Below are 16,087 nucleotides of genomic sequence, written 5' to 3' on the forward strand. Positions count from 1 at the left end.
CAGATACATCGTTACCGAAGGTAAGTAACTTGTTCATCTGAAAGAAACACGTTAGTTAGATTCCTCACCTTAGAATAGATACCCAAGCAATACCATCCCCGGTGGAGGGTCTGCGAACCAAGATCACACCAGAAAGTCCTGGAGGACAGAACGGCCAAAGAAGCCATCCCTCCGGACTTGGCTGTCAAGGCAATAATGCCTGGCAAACGTGTGTAGCGAAGCCCACGTCGCCGCCTGACAGATGTCCTGCAAAGGGACACCCCGTCCCAAAGCAGTAGTAGCCGCTGTGGCCCGAGTAGAATGGGCGCGCAGCCCAGCAGCAGGGTCCTTTTTTGCCAAGGAATAACAAATTTTGATGCACAAAACGACCCACCGAGAGATGGTCCGTTTGTGCACAGCTTTCCCCTTCTTAGCACCCACGTATCCAACGAAAAGTTGGTCGTCCACCCGGAACTGCTTTGTGCGGTCCAGATAAAAGGAGAGCGCACGTTTTGGGTCCAGACGGTGGAGCCTCTCTTCCTCTTTGGAAGGATGCGGAGGCGGAAAGAAGGTGGGCAAGGTGACAGACTGCCCAAGATGAAATGGAGTCACCACTTTCGGAAGAAAGGAGGGACGAGGCCGAAGGACAACCTTGTCCGGATGAACAGAGAGAAAAGGAGGCTTTGAAGATAAAGCCTGGAGCTCACTCACCCGTCTAGCCGAGGTGATGGCTACCAGAAAAGCAGTCTTAAGCGTCAGCAGACGAAGAGGACAATTATGAAGAGGCTCAAAGGGAGCGCACATTAGAAATGTGAGAACAAGATTCAAGTCCCACTGAGGCATTACAAAAGGGACAGGAGGGAACGTGTGAGTAATGCCCTTTAGAAAGCGTGTAACTACAGGGGACTTGAAAAGAGAAGGCTGATCAAGAAGCCGCAAGAAGGCAGAGATGGCAGCAAGATAACCTTTCAGGGTGCCCAGGGCAGAGCCCTGCCGGGCCAAAGAAAGAAGAAACAGTAGAACCTCAGAAAGAGGGGCGGAAAGGGGATCCACAGCCTTTGCTGTGCACCATGCCACAAATTTGTTCCACCGGCAGGCGTATACCGTCTTTGTGGAGGGACGCCTGGCTGCCAGAATGATATCACAGACTTCAGGAGGCAAGTCAAATGGCATCAACTGCCGCCGCTCAATCTCCACGCATGGAGGTGGAGGCTGGACAGGTTCGGGTGGAGGACCGTCCCCTGCTGCTGCGACAGAAGATCCTCCCGAAGGGGCAGACGTATCGGAGGATCGGTCAACATACTGAGTAGCTCGGGATACCAGTACCTTCGTGCCCAATCCGGAGCCACCAAGATGACTTGGGCCCGGTCGTGCCTGATCTTCTTCAGCACTCTGGGCAGAAGTGGTATAGGCGGAAAGGCGTACAACAGACCGCAACTCCACTCGTGACGAAAAGCGTCGCCGAGCGAGTGCCGCCTTGGAAATTCCAACGAGCAGAACTGCTAACATTGCGCGTTCTCTTTGGTGGCGAATAGATCTAACCAAGGCTCTCCCCACTGCTGAAAGAGACCTTGCGCCACTTCGGAGTTCAGACGCCATTCGTGATCCATCATGCACCAGCGGCTGAGTTCGTCTGCTCTGGTGTTCAGGGAGCCCGCCAGATGTTGAACCACTAGGGTGACGCCCTGGTGTTCCAGCCACGTCCAGAGGCGCAGAGCCTCCTGACAAAGGGTCCACGACCCCACCCCGCCCTGTTTGTTGCAATACCACATGGCGGTGGTGTTGTCCGTGAACACCTGCACGACACTTCCCCGGACAGAGGGAAGGAAGGCTTTCAGTGCAAGTCGGATCGCTCTCAACTCCAACAGGTTGATGTGGAGACGAGACTCCGCCGGAGACCAGAGGCCTCTGATCTCCGCCTCTCCCATATGGCCAACGCATCCCAGGAGGGACGCATCCGTCACTACGACATGCTCCGGTTGGGGAAGGGAGAGGCTCTTGCCCTTGACCCAATCGCGGTCCGTGAGCCACCACTGCAACTGCTGTGCAGTGCCCTCCGAGATCAAGACATGGTCGGACAGGTTGCCGTGATGCTGGGCCCACTGAAACTTCAGGTCCCACTGCAGAGCCCGCATGCGCCGCCTGGCGTGATGCACTAGTAGGATGCAGGAGGCCATCAGCCCCAGAAGCCGCAACACTAGCCTGACCGAAACCCAGGATAGAGGCCGAAAGATGGGAATCAGGGCCTGAATATCCCGGACCCGCTGTTTCGGCGGATAGACCCGGAACTGCGCCGAATCAAGAACCGCTCCGATGAAGAGGAGCTTCTGAGAGGGACTCAGGTGTGACTTTGGCTCGTTGATGGAAAATCCCAGCAAATGCAAGAGATCCGCCGTAGTCTGGAGGTGGGAGAAGACTGTCTGGGGCGAGCCCGCCTTCAACAACCAGTCGTCGAGATAGGGGAAGACTGGAACCCCTGATCTGCGCAGATGAGCTGCGACCACCACCATCACTTTCGTGAACACCCGAGGGGCACTGGTGAGGCCGAAGGGGAGCACGGTAAACTGAAAATGCTCTTGGCCCACCGTGAATCGCAGGTAACGCCGGTGGGCCGGCAGGACGGGGATGTGGAAATATGCGTCCTGCAAGTCCAACGCTACCATCCAGTCTCCAGGGTCTAGGGCAGCTAGAACCTGAGCCAAAGTTAACATCTTGAACCTTTCCTTCCGGAGGAAGGCATTGACGTTCCGGAGGTCCAAGATAGGGCGTAGGCCCCCTTTGCCCTTCTTGGGAACCAGAAAGTAGTGGGAATAACAACCACGACCTACTTCTGGGCTCGGAACGCGCTCGACGGCCCCCTTGGTCAAGAGGGCCGAAACTTCCTCGTGGAGAAGATTCAAATGATCCCCCGAGATACGGTGGTGCTGCGGTGGCATGGCTGGAGGGGTCGTCTCGAAATGGAGGGAGTAGCCCCTTCGGACGATTTGCAGCACCCACCTGTCCGATGTGATGGACCGCCAGTGGAGCAGGTGATGGCGAACTCTGCCGCCCACTGGCGTGGAATGGGCCTGAAAGCTCGGACTAGGAAGGCTTTGAGGCGGATGCTGCCGGGGTGGATGTGGGCTGACCGCGTCGTCCACCAGAACCGCCTCGGCGGAAACCACGTCCGCGACCAGGTTGGTTCTGCGGCTGGTGGCTAGGCGTACGTGAGGAGGCACCCCTTCCTTGGTCGCGAAAGGCGGAAGTTTGCGACCGCGGGGCCGAGAGGCCCAAGGACTTGGCCGTAGCCCGGGAGTCCTTAAAGCGATTCAGCGCACTGTCCGCTTTCTCACCGAAAAGGCGAGTGCCATCAGCCATGAGGGTGCTCTGGATATCGCCCGAAAAGGACGTGGACCGCAGCCAGGCGTGACGTCTAAGCGCCACTGAGGTAGAAATCGCCCTACCCAGCGAGTCCGTAGTGTCAAGCCAACATCGGATAGCATGTCGCGCTGCATCCCTCCCATCGGCCAGAGCCTGGGTAAGTCGTGTCTGGACCTCCTCCGGACACAGGGGCAGCACGTCCTCCACCGTATCTCACAGAGAGTGGGAATAACGGTCCAAGAGACAGACGGTGTTCAAAGACCGCAGGCCCAAACTAAGGGAGGAGAACAGCTTTTTGCCGAACTGTTCCAGTCTCTTGGAATCCCGGTCCGGCGGAGCGGTCGGGAAGGAGGATTGGGAGGTAGAGGCCTGGATAACCAAGCTCTCGGGGGTAGGGTGTTGGGACAGAAAACTGGGGTCGCCCGGAGCAGGGCGGTGGCGCCTGGCGACGTTCCTGTCCACAGGAGGAACTGTGGAGGGCTTGGACCAGGTGCCCTGCAGAACGTCAGTGAGGGCCTCATTGAATGGCAGCAGAGGCTCAGTGGAGCTTGCTGCAGACTGAAGCACCTCAGTGAGGACGTTAGTCCTCACAGCCACGGCAGGTAGCTCGAGCCCAAGGGCTGCGGCCGCCTTGCGCAGCACCACAGAGAAAGCAGCACCCTCCTCCGAAGCCACAGTCGGAGGAGAGATGAATCCAGTGTCTGGAGAGGTATCCAGACCACTGGCCTCCCCCAGTTCATCTGCCCAGTCCTGTGACAGTTGAGCCTGAACGGCCATAGGATCCTCGGATCCCTCCCATTCGCCCCCATCATCCGATTCCTGGTATGCAGGAGGAAGGATCGGAGCCGGGCGATAGACATAATGTGTCTCCAGCGGCGCCGAACGCGGCGTCCATCGACGCCGTAACGGCGCCGGGCCCGGAGCGGGGCTGAACTGGGGCTCGACGCCGAGCGGAGTCGGCGTCGGAGGTGGTACCGGTGTCGACGCCGGCGGAGGAGGCGTGACGAGGTCGATCGGCGGGGACTCGGGAACGGGTCCCTCGGGCACTTGCGGCGACGAGGCCGGAGCCGTCGACGGCGCCGGAGCCGCCGGCAGGCAAGGTTGCCCAGTCGGGTCCGCGGGGCCCGAAGGCGCGCCAGTGGGCGTCGACGGCGGAGCCAGGTTCCTCATGGCCGAGAGGAAGGCACTGACTTCCGCCGGCGTCGCGTCAGTCCCAGGGACCGGCGGGTATGGGGACTTGCGCGGCGCCACTGGAGCCGCGGGGGTGGAACCACCCTGACCCTCGTCCGAGTCGCACGACCGGCGAGGGGAGTCCGAAGAGCGGTGTCGCCTCTTGGACTTCTTGGAGTGCTTCGACTTACCCGAAGACTTGGAGCCAGACGAGCGATGATGACGTCGGCTGCGGCTCCGCGACCGATCCTTGGACCTCCTCCTGGACCGGGATCGAGAGGGGAGCGGAGCCAAGTGGCGAAGCTCGAGAAGCTTACGGGACCGCTCCCGTCTAGCCTTCGAGGTCAGGGCCTTGCAGTCCGAACAAGACTCCGCGTTGTGGTCGAGGCCCAAGCAGTAAAGGCACCGGCGGTGATGGTCCGTAACCGACATCAAGCGGTTGCAGTCAGCACAGGCTTTAAAACCAGGCATCCTACCGGCACCGGAGTCGACACAAGATCAAAAAGGATCGAAAAAAGTTAGTCAAAAAGTGACTAAAGGGGTAGCTCTCCCGGATCTGCGCTTACTAGCGCGGAAAAAAGAAGAACTGACGTCAGCGCGCGAGGGCGGCGTCTAAGTACTCAGACGACGTCATTCCGGCGCACGACGCCGACGACGGACGCGGAGCCGCAGACGACGCCTAGCGACGCGCAAGGGGTATTGCTGACGAAAAATCTTCCGGATCCAGTCTTACGCCTGGGGATATTCTAAGGTGAGGAATCTAACTAACGTGTTTCTTTCAGATATGCATGTCTTCTGATCGGCTATTGTAGCCTGGCTGTGCAGTTTTAAACTGCAAATTCTACCTGTCAAAATAACCCGCTTTTGACAAGCCTAAACCTTCCTTTTAAGTATTTATAAGCCACACATAAGTAGGCCTTATTGTCCATATGGCAGAGAACATGGTATTCAAAAGTAGGACACTAAGTCAGTGAAAATGCCCTCAAAACTTTTTTCACTGTTGCAGGATGGGATGTTCCATAGGAAAGCATTGGAAAACAATATTAAGTTTAATAAATATCATCTCTGCCTAGGAAACCACTACAAATTTAATTTTTGGACTTATTTATTACAAGCCCAATACACTGGTGAAGTTGCATTTGTAATATATATTTCAGAAAGATGACTTTTAGAAAGTCACCTTTACCTTGTCTGAAGTCACTGGCATCCAAATCTACATTTTGCTCTCTTCCTTCTACCATCCAGTAATTAGAATTTCATTTGGTGTAAATAAGGTGTGAACTTGCTCCTAGGACAGGGACAAAAGGACTTGATTGCGGGAAGGTGTTCTTGTGTCCTTGACAGAATGGGCATTGGGTTAGGCCCAAGAACTTGATTAACTTTATAGTGGCCTATCCTGTCACAAGCAGATGTGGCTAACACCCAGGCCTACCAGCCAGACTGGCCTCCATCACAGTGTGCTTCTTGATAATATCACACTGTCAGATCCTGCTTGAGTGTCAAAACCTGCTTGACAAGTCTGCTGAGGCTTTTCATATGACTTTTGGGGCACACTTCAAAGGAGGGAAAAGGGACTGTCAAAAAATTTGTGTGTCTATTGTCTGGTTGCTGACAGTTCAGCTGTGTTTGACCAGACTTCTGTCCCTGAATTTGTTGGGAGAACAAGGGTTGCCTAAACTGGATGTGGGAGGAAACTAGGTTCACCATAGTACACTCCCCACCCACATCCTCAGCCCTCAGAGCCCAATTTTAGAGTGGCCAAAGTGTTCAATCATCTTGGAAAAACCCAACATGGGCAGCGTAAACCCCAGTCTCATTCTCACCCACAAGCTTGTGCCTGGTTTACATGTGGCATCTCCAGGCATCTGCTTGAGAACATTTCTCGACCTGAGGATTGAACCTGCTATCTGAAACCTGAGAAGCTCTTAGAAGACTAGACCTGCTTCCCCTCTTGTACCCAGGACAAAGAAGAGGACTCCAGTGGTCAGAAAGCTGACCTCCTATTATAGTTATAGGGACACCATAAGCTACAAGAGGCCTTTTCTTGTAATTGCCCAGCCGACCAGTGGCAAATGGATATGTATTGGGTCCTCCTGCTGGCTGCTGCCCACATGACACTTGAGTCTCTGAGTCCCTCCAATGAGGTTCTGGGGGCTTCACAATTGTACTCCTGTGGTGAATTGGGACTTAAAGGGCTAAAGTCAGAAGGAAAAATCTTTAATCAGGAAGAACCGGGTTAGTGTATCCAACCCATTCTCCAACGCAGTCAGCGTTAACGTGTACCTAGGCCCTGTTCTACCACCACCAGTGACTATCATTGGCACATTGTGATTCTTGACACAATTTCTACTTTACAAGTGCAAATCTCCGGTTCTGCTATTGGATTTTTGTCATTTTGGTGTCATTTTGTTTATTAATTTTTACTCTTATTTGAAAAATTTGTTTTGAGATTTTTATTGTTTTGTATTTAAACTTTATTACTGTACACATCGCCTCTAAAAGTTAAGCCTCTCTGTTCTGTGCCATAGCTACCAGGGGATTCAGCTCAGGTTAATTCAGTGACTTTAAGGGTTCACCCTGACAAGGATTGTGATTATTATTTGAGGTGGTAATTACCCCCCTCAACTAATACCCCAATTTCTTAGACTGTGCATAAGGGGTGTCTGAAACCTTGTGTTAAATTGCCTATTTAATGCCCCACTTCAGTTTGACAAACCCACACAGAGCTGTCTTTAGCATCCTGTTACTAATAGCAGGTCTGCACTCCTTACCAATAACAGCCCACCTCAGGATTCAACTATCATTGTGTTGCTGTGCCTACATGGGCCCATAATGTTGCACCCACCATACAGCAGAGACTTACTGTGCCCTAGGAGGCTCCGATCATGAGAGAGGAGGCCCCAGACCCAGTTCTACCGCGCTGCTGCACCACTCTGCTTCCTCCCAGTTTTTGTGAGTGCTTCACCTTCTTTTGCGTCGCTTTTTACTGCTTTCTCCGTCTGCTTTTGCCTCACTTCTCACTGCTTTCGCCTTCCTTTCCCCTCATTTTTCTGAGAGCCTTCTCCTGCTTTTGCCTCATTTTTTACTGCTTTCTCCTTCCTCTCCCCTGCTTTTCTGAGTGCTTTTCTCCTGCCTTTGCCTCATTTTTTACTGCTTTCTCCTTCATTCCCCCTCCATTTTACTGAGTGCCTTCTATTGCTTTTCCCTGCTTCTCCTGTTTTTTTCCTCATTTGCCACTCCCGCCTGCTGCCCGTTTTCCCACCTCCCTCCTAGCCTCGCCCACTGCCTCCCAGTGGCGCTCCCTCCTCCCAGGACCTACTGAATGAAGGCCGCAGAGCGACCCCATTGAGAAGGCCCCAGGCCTAACTCTCCCGTGCTGCTGTACAGCTCTGCTTCCTCCCAATTTTTTGTAGTGCTTTCTCCAGCTTCTGCCTTGTTTTTCACTGCATTCTGCGTGTAGCAGTTTGCAACTCCAGAGCCTTGAGACACTCATGGGAGATATGCCGCACTTTATGAATCATGATTGATTGATTGATTGATTGATTGATTGATCACTCTTCTGCATTCCAGTAGGATTGTATCATAATTATCACTGCCATGGTTGCTTCCACACCTTCCTAAAACACATCTGGAGGCATCCATTGCCCCTTATTGTGTCCTAGGAGGCTCCACCAATTTTGTGGAACACATTTTGAATATATACCACTCCTTTAACAATGAATATCATTCACTAATGAAGGATACTGAGGTCAATTCTACTTTTCCCAGCACTCAACCTACTCCTTCACAATTGTGCGTGGAATGTTAGATACCATCTTGCACATATATAGCAATCAAGCCTTTTTTCACCAAACGACTCTGGTCCTGTACATATTTCTAGCCTGGTGCTAGACAATATAGGCACACAGCTGCTCCTCCTCTGTAATGTATTGTTAAATTCTGCAGTAGTTCCTTGTGTGAAATGAAACGCTCCTTATTCCCTGCAGAAAAAAAATCGATGGTAGATCCTTCAACACTGACTCACTACCGCCCATTTCCCTTCTTTCTTTTCTCTTCAAGATCCTGGAAAAGAAGTAAACTTTTAACTCTCTGCCTTGTAGCAATCCAGCTTCTATGCCTTTAAAGTTACATTGGGTCTGCACGTTTTATATAAAGGACAGCTTTGCGATTGAATGGAAGAGTTAGGTACTTGACGACTATATCGCTCTCTCTCTTTAAAAATCTTTATTAATCCTTTCTGTCATGAACAAATAATGCAATGCCTATATAACAAAGAAGCATAACCAGCTCAGCTTGTGTAGCACAGTTCAGGTGGCTCACAGCGTTCAATAAGTATCATTAAAAATCATCTAAAGTGTCAGTAAAAGGGGGGTAGAATCAGAAACAGAGGCAGAGTGCTCACATTTTTCAGGCCCCCTAGCATCCGACAGTTAATTTGTACCTTCCCATTCTACTCCATCACACTTCTTTCACTTTTCTCCATCCTTTAACAAACTTCTCAATTCGACCTTCACTCTGCGATCTAATAGTCATCTGAGAGTTCACTGTTACATCGGGGTCAGGCAGAGACTCTAACATACAGGCAATCATCTCCTTCCAAAGCCCCAGATCCCAATCTGCATATTCATCCACTCTTCCCTGTTGAAGTCACCCCTACTCTGCCACTGCCCATTCAAGCATAACAGCACCCTAGGAGTGGAGGCCGGGGGGGGGCAGCAAAAGCCAGTGTATGGCTATCCACCTCTTAGCTAATTACACCACCAAATGTGGAAATCCATCCCAGAGTTTGCGTTGCAGCTCTACCAATGTCGTCCAATATTCCTGCAAGCTGTTACATGCCCAGGCCATATGAATAAACGCGGCCTTTCTCGCACAACACCTGGCAACACCTCAGACCTAGATAGGAAGATCCTGTGCAATCACTAAGGTGAGAGAGCAGCATGGTGTAGATAGTGAAAAGGAGCCAGGTTAAATCTAGCATTGCTGGCCACATCTTGCACCAGTGCACATGCCCTGGTACATTCACTATCTGTGAGTGGGTCCAGGAGGCTGGCATCTCTCAGGCTACGGGTCTTCAATGGCTTAAGTCTTTTGTCCATTTTCAAGGCAACAGAGATGTGACATCATGGCTCTGCCTGACACTGCATTAAGTATCAACTCCACTGTGTGAGACTCCAGTGGCTCCACAAGGAAGTCTGTCCAAATCCCATGCACTATTCTAGGGAGTTTTGTACACTGGAGGTGCTCCTGCCCCAGCCGACTGTCCTGCATCTTCAGTACTAAGAAATGTGCCATCCATATACAAGTCTGCCACTGTCTCAAAGCCCCCTCTAGCCATTGGCTTACGTCCATCACCTAATGCGTATGACGGTAGACACCACATGTTGAGCAATTTGGCAAAGGGAGGTTTCCTCAGGATCAGTTTAATGCCCACTTCCCAAGCTTCGCGACACACAGCACCACAAATGGGCAACCCTCTCCTGCATGGGAGCTGCTCATACGATTTGGAAAAGCACACGCCCCTCCACTAATTTGTTCTCCAAGTTTTGTCCCTCAGAGCACCATTGTGCTGCATACTGGAGAAATCTAGCACTATAATCCAGTTGCATGTTTGGGAGTTTCAACCCTCCTTGTTCTCTATTTTCAGGTTCTCTAAACTTACCCTGCTTCTTTTGGCCGCCCATAACAGAGAAATCAGGAGTCTGTTAAGCGTTTCGAAACAGGAAATATACTTAGGGAGTTTTGCATAACATAGAGGCATCTGAGCAGGAACACCATTTTACTAAGGGCTATCCTGCCCGTAACCAACAGCAGCAGGGTATTACAGAACTTTGTAGATTGCCCAGACGACCCTGCCTATATTATATACATGCTGATCTTCTGGGATGTGTGCTACCGGAATGCCCAATTAGTGGGACATTTGTCTCCCTCAGAGTAAACCCACTTCAGGAAGATAAAACAGCTCCCTCTCCACCAAACCAGCCTGGGGAACCAGCGCTGTTTGTCTTTTTATTAAAATAGGGTCTTGAGGCAGCTCAATATTAGTCCAGCGCCTGCAGCAGAAGTGGGCGGATGCTTGATATAGACCAGAGTCTCTTCAGCATACACTGAAACAATATGCGTATTATTTCCAATCCTAATTATTTATTTCCAATCCTAATTCCCCACTCCTGCAGTGTGCCCCACAAATATATTGCCAATGGCTCATTTGCCAGGACAAAGAGCACTGGATACAGGGGACTTCCCTGCCTTGTACCTCTTTGTGGATCCCATTTCTCCAATACAAGACCACCAGTGCAGACCTGGGCCACAGGCTTGGTATACAGCAGCCTCACCCATCCCAAACACTGGTTTTCTCAGTACTTCCCAAAATATTCCCGATTCAGGATGTCGAATGTTTCCTTAATTTCCTGCACCTCAAGTGCACCTTCCATCGGTTCACTTTGGGTCATGTACAGAACATGAGAAAGTCTCCGAGGGTTCTTGTGGCCCGTCCCCGGCATAAACCCACATTGATAATCAACAATGTGCAAGCACATCACCAGGGTTTGTGAAAATCATTTCATATCGGAGTTCATCACTGCAGAGGTCTATACGAGCCCACAATTCTCTCTTTATTGGGACATGGAGGTTCCCATCGCACCTTACCCTGTCCTGGGATACCTGATCACCCCTCACTGAGACCGAGAAGATTTACTGTATTTCATCAGACTTCTTTCCTCAGACAAGTTGAATGGGCCCACTGGCTGGAATGTACAACTCACTATGAAACAGGTCCTCTTGGGTAACTCCCGACCCCGGCAAAGAGAAGGCCGAGTAGAAAGCTTCTGCTTCTAAGGCTGTTGCTGGCTAAGCGGTGCACTGCTATTAGCTGGCTGGTGCTAGAATGCCCGCGCTAGAGAGACTGGTTCAGAGTGATTTCAGAAAGGGTGGTGGCCGAAAAACTGCACATGAAGTACACAAGGAGGGAAGAGAAAGTGAAGGATAACCTGCGGGCATAGGCGGTCATGCTGGCAGCCCTGAGAAACCCCCCGATAAGTGACCACCGTGAGGGTTTAAGATAAGAGGGCGGTGCGCAAAGCATGATGTGATAGCTTGTGAGCAGACACCTCAATTATAGTGCATAACATTTTAAAGCTGTACCTAGTGCTAGAGTGACTTTAATCTGCCTCACTAATAAGCTTCCTTTTGAACGGTATTGTTATGGATATACATGGAAAGTGAAACGGATAACTGAGGATGGCACAGTCTACTCAACATGTGCGCATACTTGTAAGAGCGGGGGGGGATGCTGGGAAACTGTTTGACAACTAAAAAGCATAAGGCATCGAAACTGGACTTAAAGTATTCTGAATGCTACTGTAAAATTCAGTAAAAACTATATACAAAAGAAAAATCAGACTTCTATCCTTGTTTCTGTGCCTGTGAAGGCTTCATCACCATTTAGGCTGCTAGCACTCCTATTCCTCTCTCCCAGGCCCATCAATCTTTAGTGTTTTTGTATGGTGGTCACCACAAACTGTACCTATGGATGCTCCCATTACTATTCCATACTGTACCCCAAGAGCATCTGTCCTTACTGTGCCCTGGAAGACCCTATTGTGCCCTGTGAGGTTCCGATCCAGCCTTTCCTTACTCGGTGTCCAGTGCTCCGGATTATGCCAATGGAGACTCTCGCCACAGCATACAGTGCAATGTGACACGCCCATCACGATTTATTATACTCACAACTAGAACCAATCTTTACTACACAGTTAAGTTTTAGCCGCACATCACACATTACCATGCCAAAGAAGTCTCCATTCGCCGTCTACAGCACCTCAGGAGGTTTACATTATTCTTCGCTGCGTCAGTGCGCCACACATCACTATCTACGTGTCAAGGGAAAGCTTCCATCACATCTTACAGATCCCCAAACTAATATGATGACATTACCAGCATGTCCCAAAAGCTGCGCCGTCCCATCCTGCTGGGTGGTGTGATGACATCAGGGTTCCCAGCACTGGACATTGCTGTGGATGAGAACTGTAGAGGCCGTGGGCACAATTTCCCAGCACCACCAACTGTGAGGGACAACCCTTTTGTGTCTGACATGGTTCTCCTCAGGCGACCTGATGAAACAAAATCCAGTGTTAAAAGGTGAGGGACCAGGACTCCTAATGAGGCAGTGGGCTCCGAGTTCCAACTGAGTCCAAATTGACAAGCATTTCATCTTTGGAGATGCAAAGTCTTTACATCACTAATCTCCTACAAGGTGGATGAAGGTAGAGAACAGAGTAACAACTCAATAGACAAAAGTAGGAGCTGGAATTTCTCATCTTAAAGCAAAGGATTATCTTGCTGTTATGGCCAGGAGTGATCCACCATAATCCTAATTGACTTTGATTCCACTGACACCAACTGATTAGTTTTGAAGTTAGTCAATCACATTCGCCTGTCCCTTCCTGTTGAACCTTCCCTTTGGCCGATAACGGTTGAATGGGGACTGATGAGAGAGCGAGGGTTGGCAACACAAATGTGCCAAAACTTACATCCCTTCTTGTTCAGTATCATAAACTGCTCTCTGCCACAATGTATAGCTCCGAAAACTTGGACATGGGCCAAGGAAAACCATGATAAAAAAAATACAGCGAACACGCCACTTGACCTAAACACTTTGCGAACCACTATAGTTATTTATTTTTGTTTTATTGAGCGTGAACTTGACCCGTTAGGGTATCAGAGCGCTTTACAGGAACCAAGAAGCAGTATAAAAAAGACTTTGGGGGGTGGGCTGGATACAAAGGGATAAAAAGGGACATCATACAAATTACATTTACATTTAACGAGAAACGAAGGTCCCCAGGTCTTTGTAGGGGAGTCCGGAGGTGCCAAGAGGGTAGTGTACTCCAGGGCATGCATTAGAGCGGAATTAGAGCAAGGACTCTGTGTGAAGTAGAGGCACAGTTTAGGCGATGAATTTGCCCATTAGGAAGGTTTTGGCATCCTTTTTGAAGCGGGCCAGGGAGGGGATTCTTCTAATATTGGGCGGGATTGAGTTCCATATTCTTGGTGCGGCCCCTGAGAATGCCTGATTGTAAGTTTTCTTTTTCCAAAAAAGTGCAGGTTGGAGCAAAAGGTCTCTGGAGGACCGCACGTTTCTGGTCAAGATATGCAGGGGAGTTTGAGTATAATGCCTTGTGCGTGATACATGCCATTTTGAGTTGGATTCTAGCCTGTAGAGGAAGCCAGTTCAGAGCTTTTAGATGTGGAGAACTGTGATCGAACTTCCTTGAGCCTGGTGGTAGCCTAGCGGCCGCGTTAAGGCACGCTTTTAAAGGTGCCAGGGAGATCTTGGGTAAACCAGAGAGAGTAGAACAGCCATATTCCAGTCTAGAGAGGACTAGTGCTTGCACTGCCATTTTTAGGTCGGGAGTATCCAAGAAGGGTTTCAGTTTCCTTAGATAGCTCAGGTGGAATCTGGTTGATTTGGCCATCGAATTGATGTGGTCCTGCATGTTCAAGTTGCAGTCCAGGGTAATTCCAAAGGATTTGGCCGAGTCCACGATGGTCGGAGGGCAGTTTAAGGCTGTGATGGCCTTAATCCATATCCGAGTCTCAGGGTTGGTTTTGGGCGAGGAAATTAGAAGAAATTCTGTCTTCTTTGCGTTAAGTTTGAGTTGATTGGAAGAGACTAAACAACAACATAAGAGTGTAGCCCAAGCACACCGTGGACCCGAATATACGGGTCCATGGAAGGGAGTATGCAGGTATCATACGGGCGTGTGTCTCTGATGAATGTGTGACTACGAGTCACCGCCCCCCACCAGGACCCATGTCGTGAGGTTGATCAATTCCTCAGATTTTATCGACTTTCAGAAGTCCTGAAAGCTCAACTAAAAAACCGTGCGTTATCGGTTCACTCCACCACAGGTCAGGGTGCGCCGTAGGGTGCGCATAGCTCCGTGGTGCGTTGGTCCTGATGAATGCTTCGCTAATTGCGTTTTGAAGCAGAAACATGTTGACCATTTTTTAATTCTTCACACAATAGGATGTACCTGGTCAATTTAGCCAGTTATCAAACATCCAATGCACCTGTTTTTACTGTTGCCTAGTTTTCCACCATTAAAGATTTTTGGCTAAAACTCGGGCATCTTTTGAAATCACATTTCTTCACTTGCACCATTGCACTCACGTCATTCACAAGAAAAAAAAACGCTCCGCTGTAACCTGGCGTTGTAGCACACCGGAGAGGCACTCGGCCTCTCTGGTGGAGACCCTATGTTGAAGCATGTCACCAACTAGGTTGGTGAGTGAGGGTCCTTCTAAACAAGAGTAACTCCTCTTGCTTGCTAATTTTTGCTTGGGCTACAATTTTTTGCTGTTGTTTAGTTATTGTTTAGGGGAATAAGAGTATGCCCCTTTTGTCACGCCCTCTCTCTCTCGTTGTTTTTCTATATTGATTGGAAGAGAGCCATTGGACAGTCAATTTTCAAGGCTTCACTCATGGAGAGAATCTCCTCGAGAGAGGAGATCTTGATGTAGATGTTATGTTATTTGGGTATTTATTGAAGGGCACGTACAACAGCAGGTTTCTTGGCGCTGAAGTTCCGACCAGAGATCTGCCAGGCAAAGAAGCCACTAGTTATAGGCCAAAGTAAACAGCCATGTTTTGAGCAGCTTTCTGAACCGCATGTAATCCACCTCAAGCTTCAATGAGATGGGCAAAGAGTTCCAGAGCCTCGGACCCAAAAAGGAGAACTGAGTCCCACCGATGTGTTGGCATTTGAATCTGGGAACCCACAAAAGATTCAAGTGCATTGATCTTGGAGTACGCAGGGGAGAGTACTTGCTGATACGTGAGTAGATAAAATTAGGGCCTGTTCCCTGAAAAGCACTAAAGAGAATGCAGCCAGTTTTAAACATGGCTCTCTGTTCCACTAGAAGCCAGAGATCTTTTAGCAGTGGGCTAATATGACATTGTCCGTCCTGAAGATGGATGATTCTGGCTGCTTGATTTTGAATAATCTGAAGACGATTTTTCTGCTTTTGTGGGAGGTCAAGATAAAGCGCATTACCGGTAGTCGATTTTTGATAAAATAAGTGCAATCACTACTTGAGTAAAGGCCTCTTTACTGAAAAAGCATCTAATCTTGCGCAGCTTACGGAGTTGGACAAAGCAAGAGGAGGTAACTGACCCAATCTGGGCAGTCATGGAGAGACCTGAGTCAATGTGAAATCCCAGACTCTTTATTACAGGTTTAGGGAGTGGGACCGCCCCTAGTTTCAGAGGACAAAGAGAAGATGTCCAGTAGCTGACTTTATTGCTGGGTATGATTATCTCAGTCTTGTCAGAGTTCAGTTTTAATTGGTTATTGTCCATCCAGTTGTTTATGTACCGCATAGAATTCTTAACGAAATCTTTAGATTCATCCGAGCTCTCCAAGGGGAAGATTAGCTGTATGTCATAAGCATAGTTAAAAATCTTTACCCCCATCTGCTGGAGGCTGGTGATCACGGGGTATGTATGTATATATATATATATATATATATATATATATATATATATTCACTTAAAAAACCATAGGTTTCACACATG

General features: G+C 49.7%; 1 protein-coding gene across 9 annotated transcripts in view; it reads right to left on the reverse strand.

Annotated features, from left to right (window-relative positions):
* The window catches only part of SZT2 (SZT2 subunit of KICSTOR complex), a 937,318-nt gene that overhangs the window by 259,297 nt on the left and 661,934 nt on the right, over window positions 1-16,087 (reverse strand). For all 9 annotated transcript variants that reach the window (XM_085602961.1, XM_085602966.1, XM_085602963.1 and 6 more), the window contains one exon: window positions 12,445-12,620. In XM_085602961.1, the coding sequence (XP_085459087.1) occupies window positions 12,445-12,620 (176 nt within the window). The remainder of the gene's footprint in view (window positions 1-12,444; window positions 12,621-16,087) is intronic.

Source organism: Triturus cristatus, chromosome 4_2, assembly GCF_964204655.1.
Source record: "Triturus cristatus chromosome 4_2, aTriCri1.1, whole genome shotgun sequence".
Taxonomy (NCBI): Eukaryota; Metazoa; Chordata; class Amphibia; order Caudata; family Salamandridae; genus Triturus; species Triturus cristatus.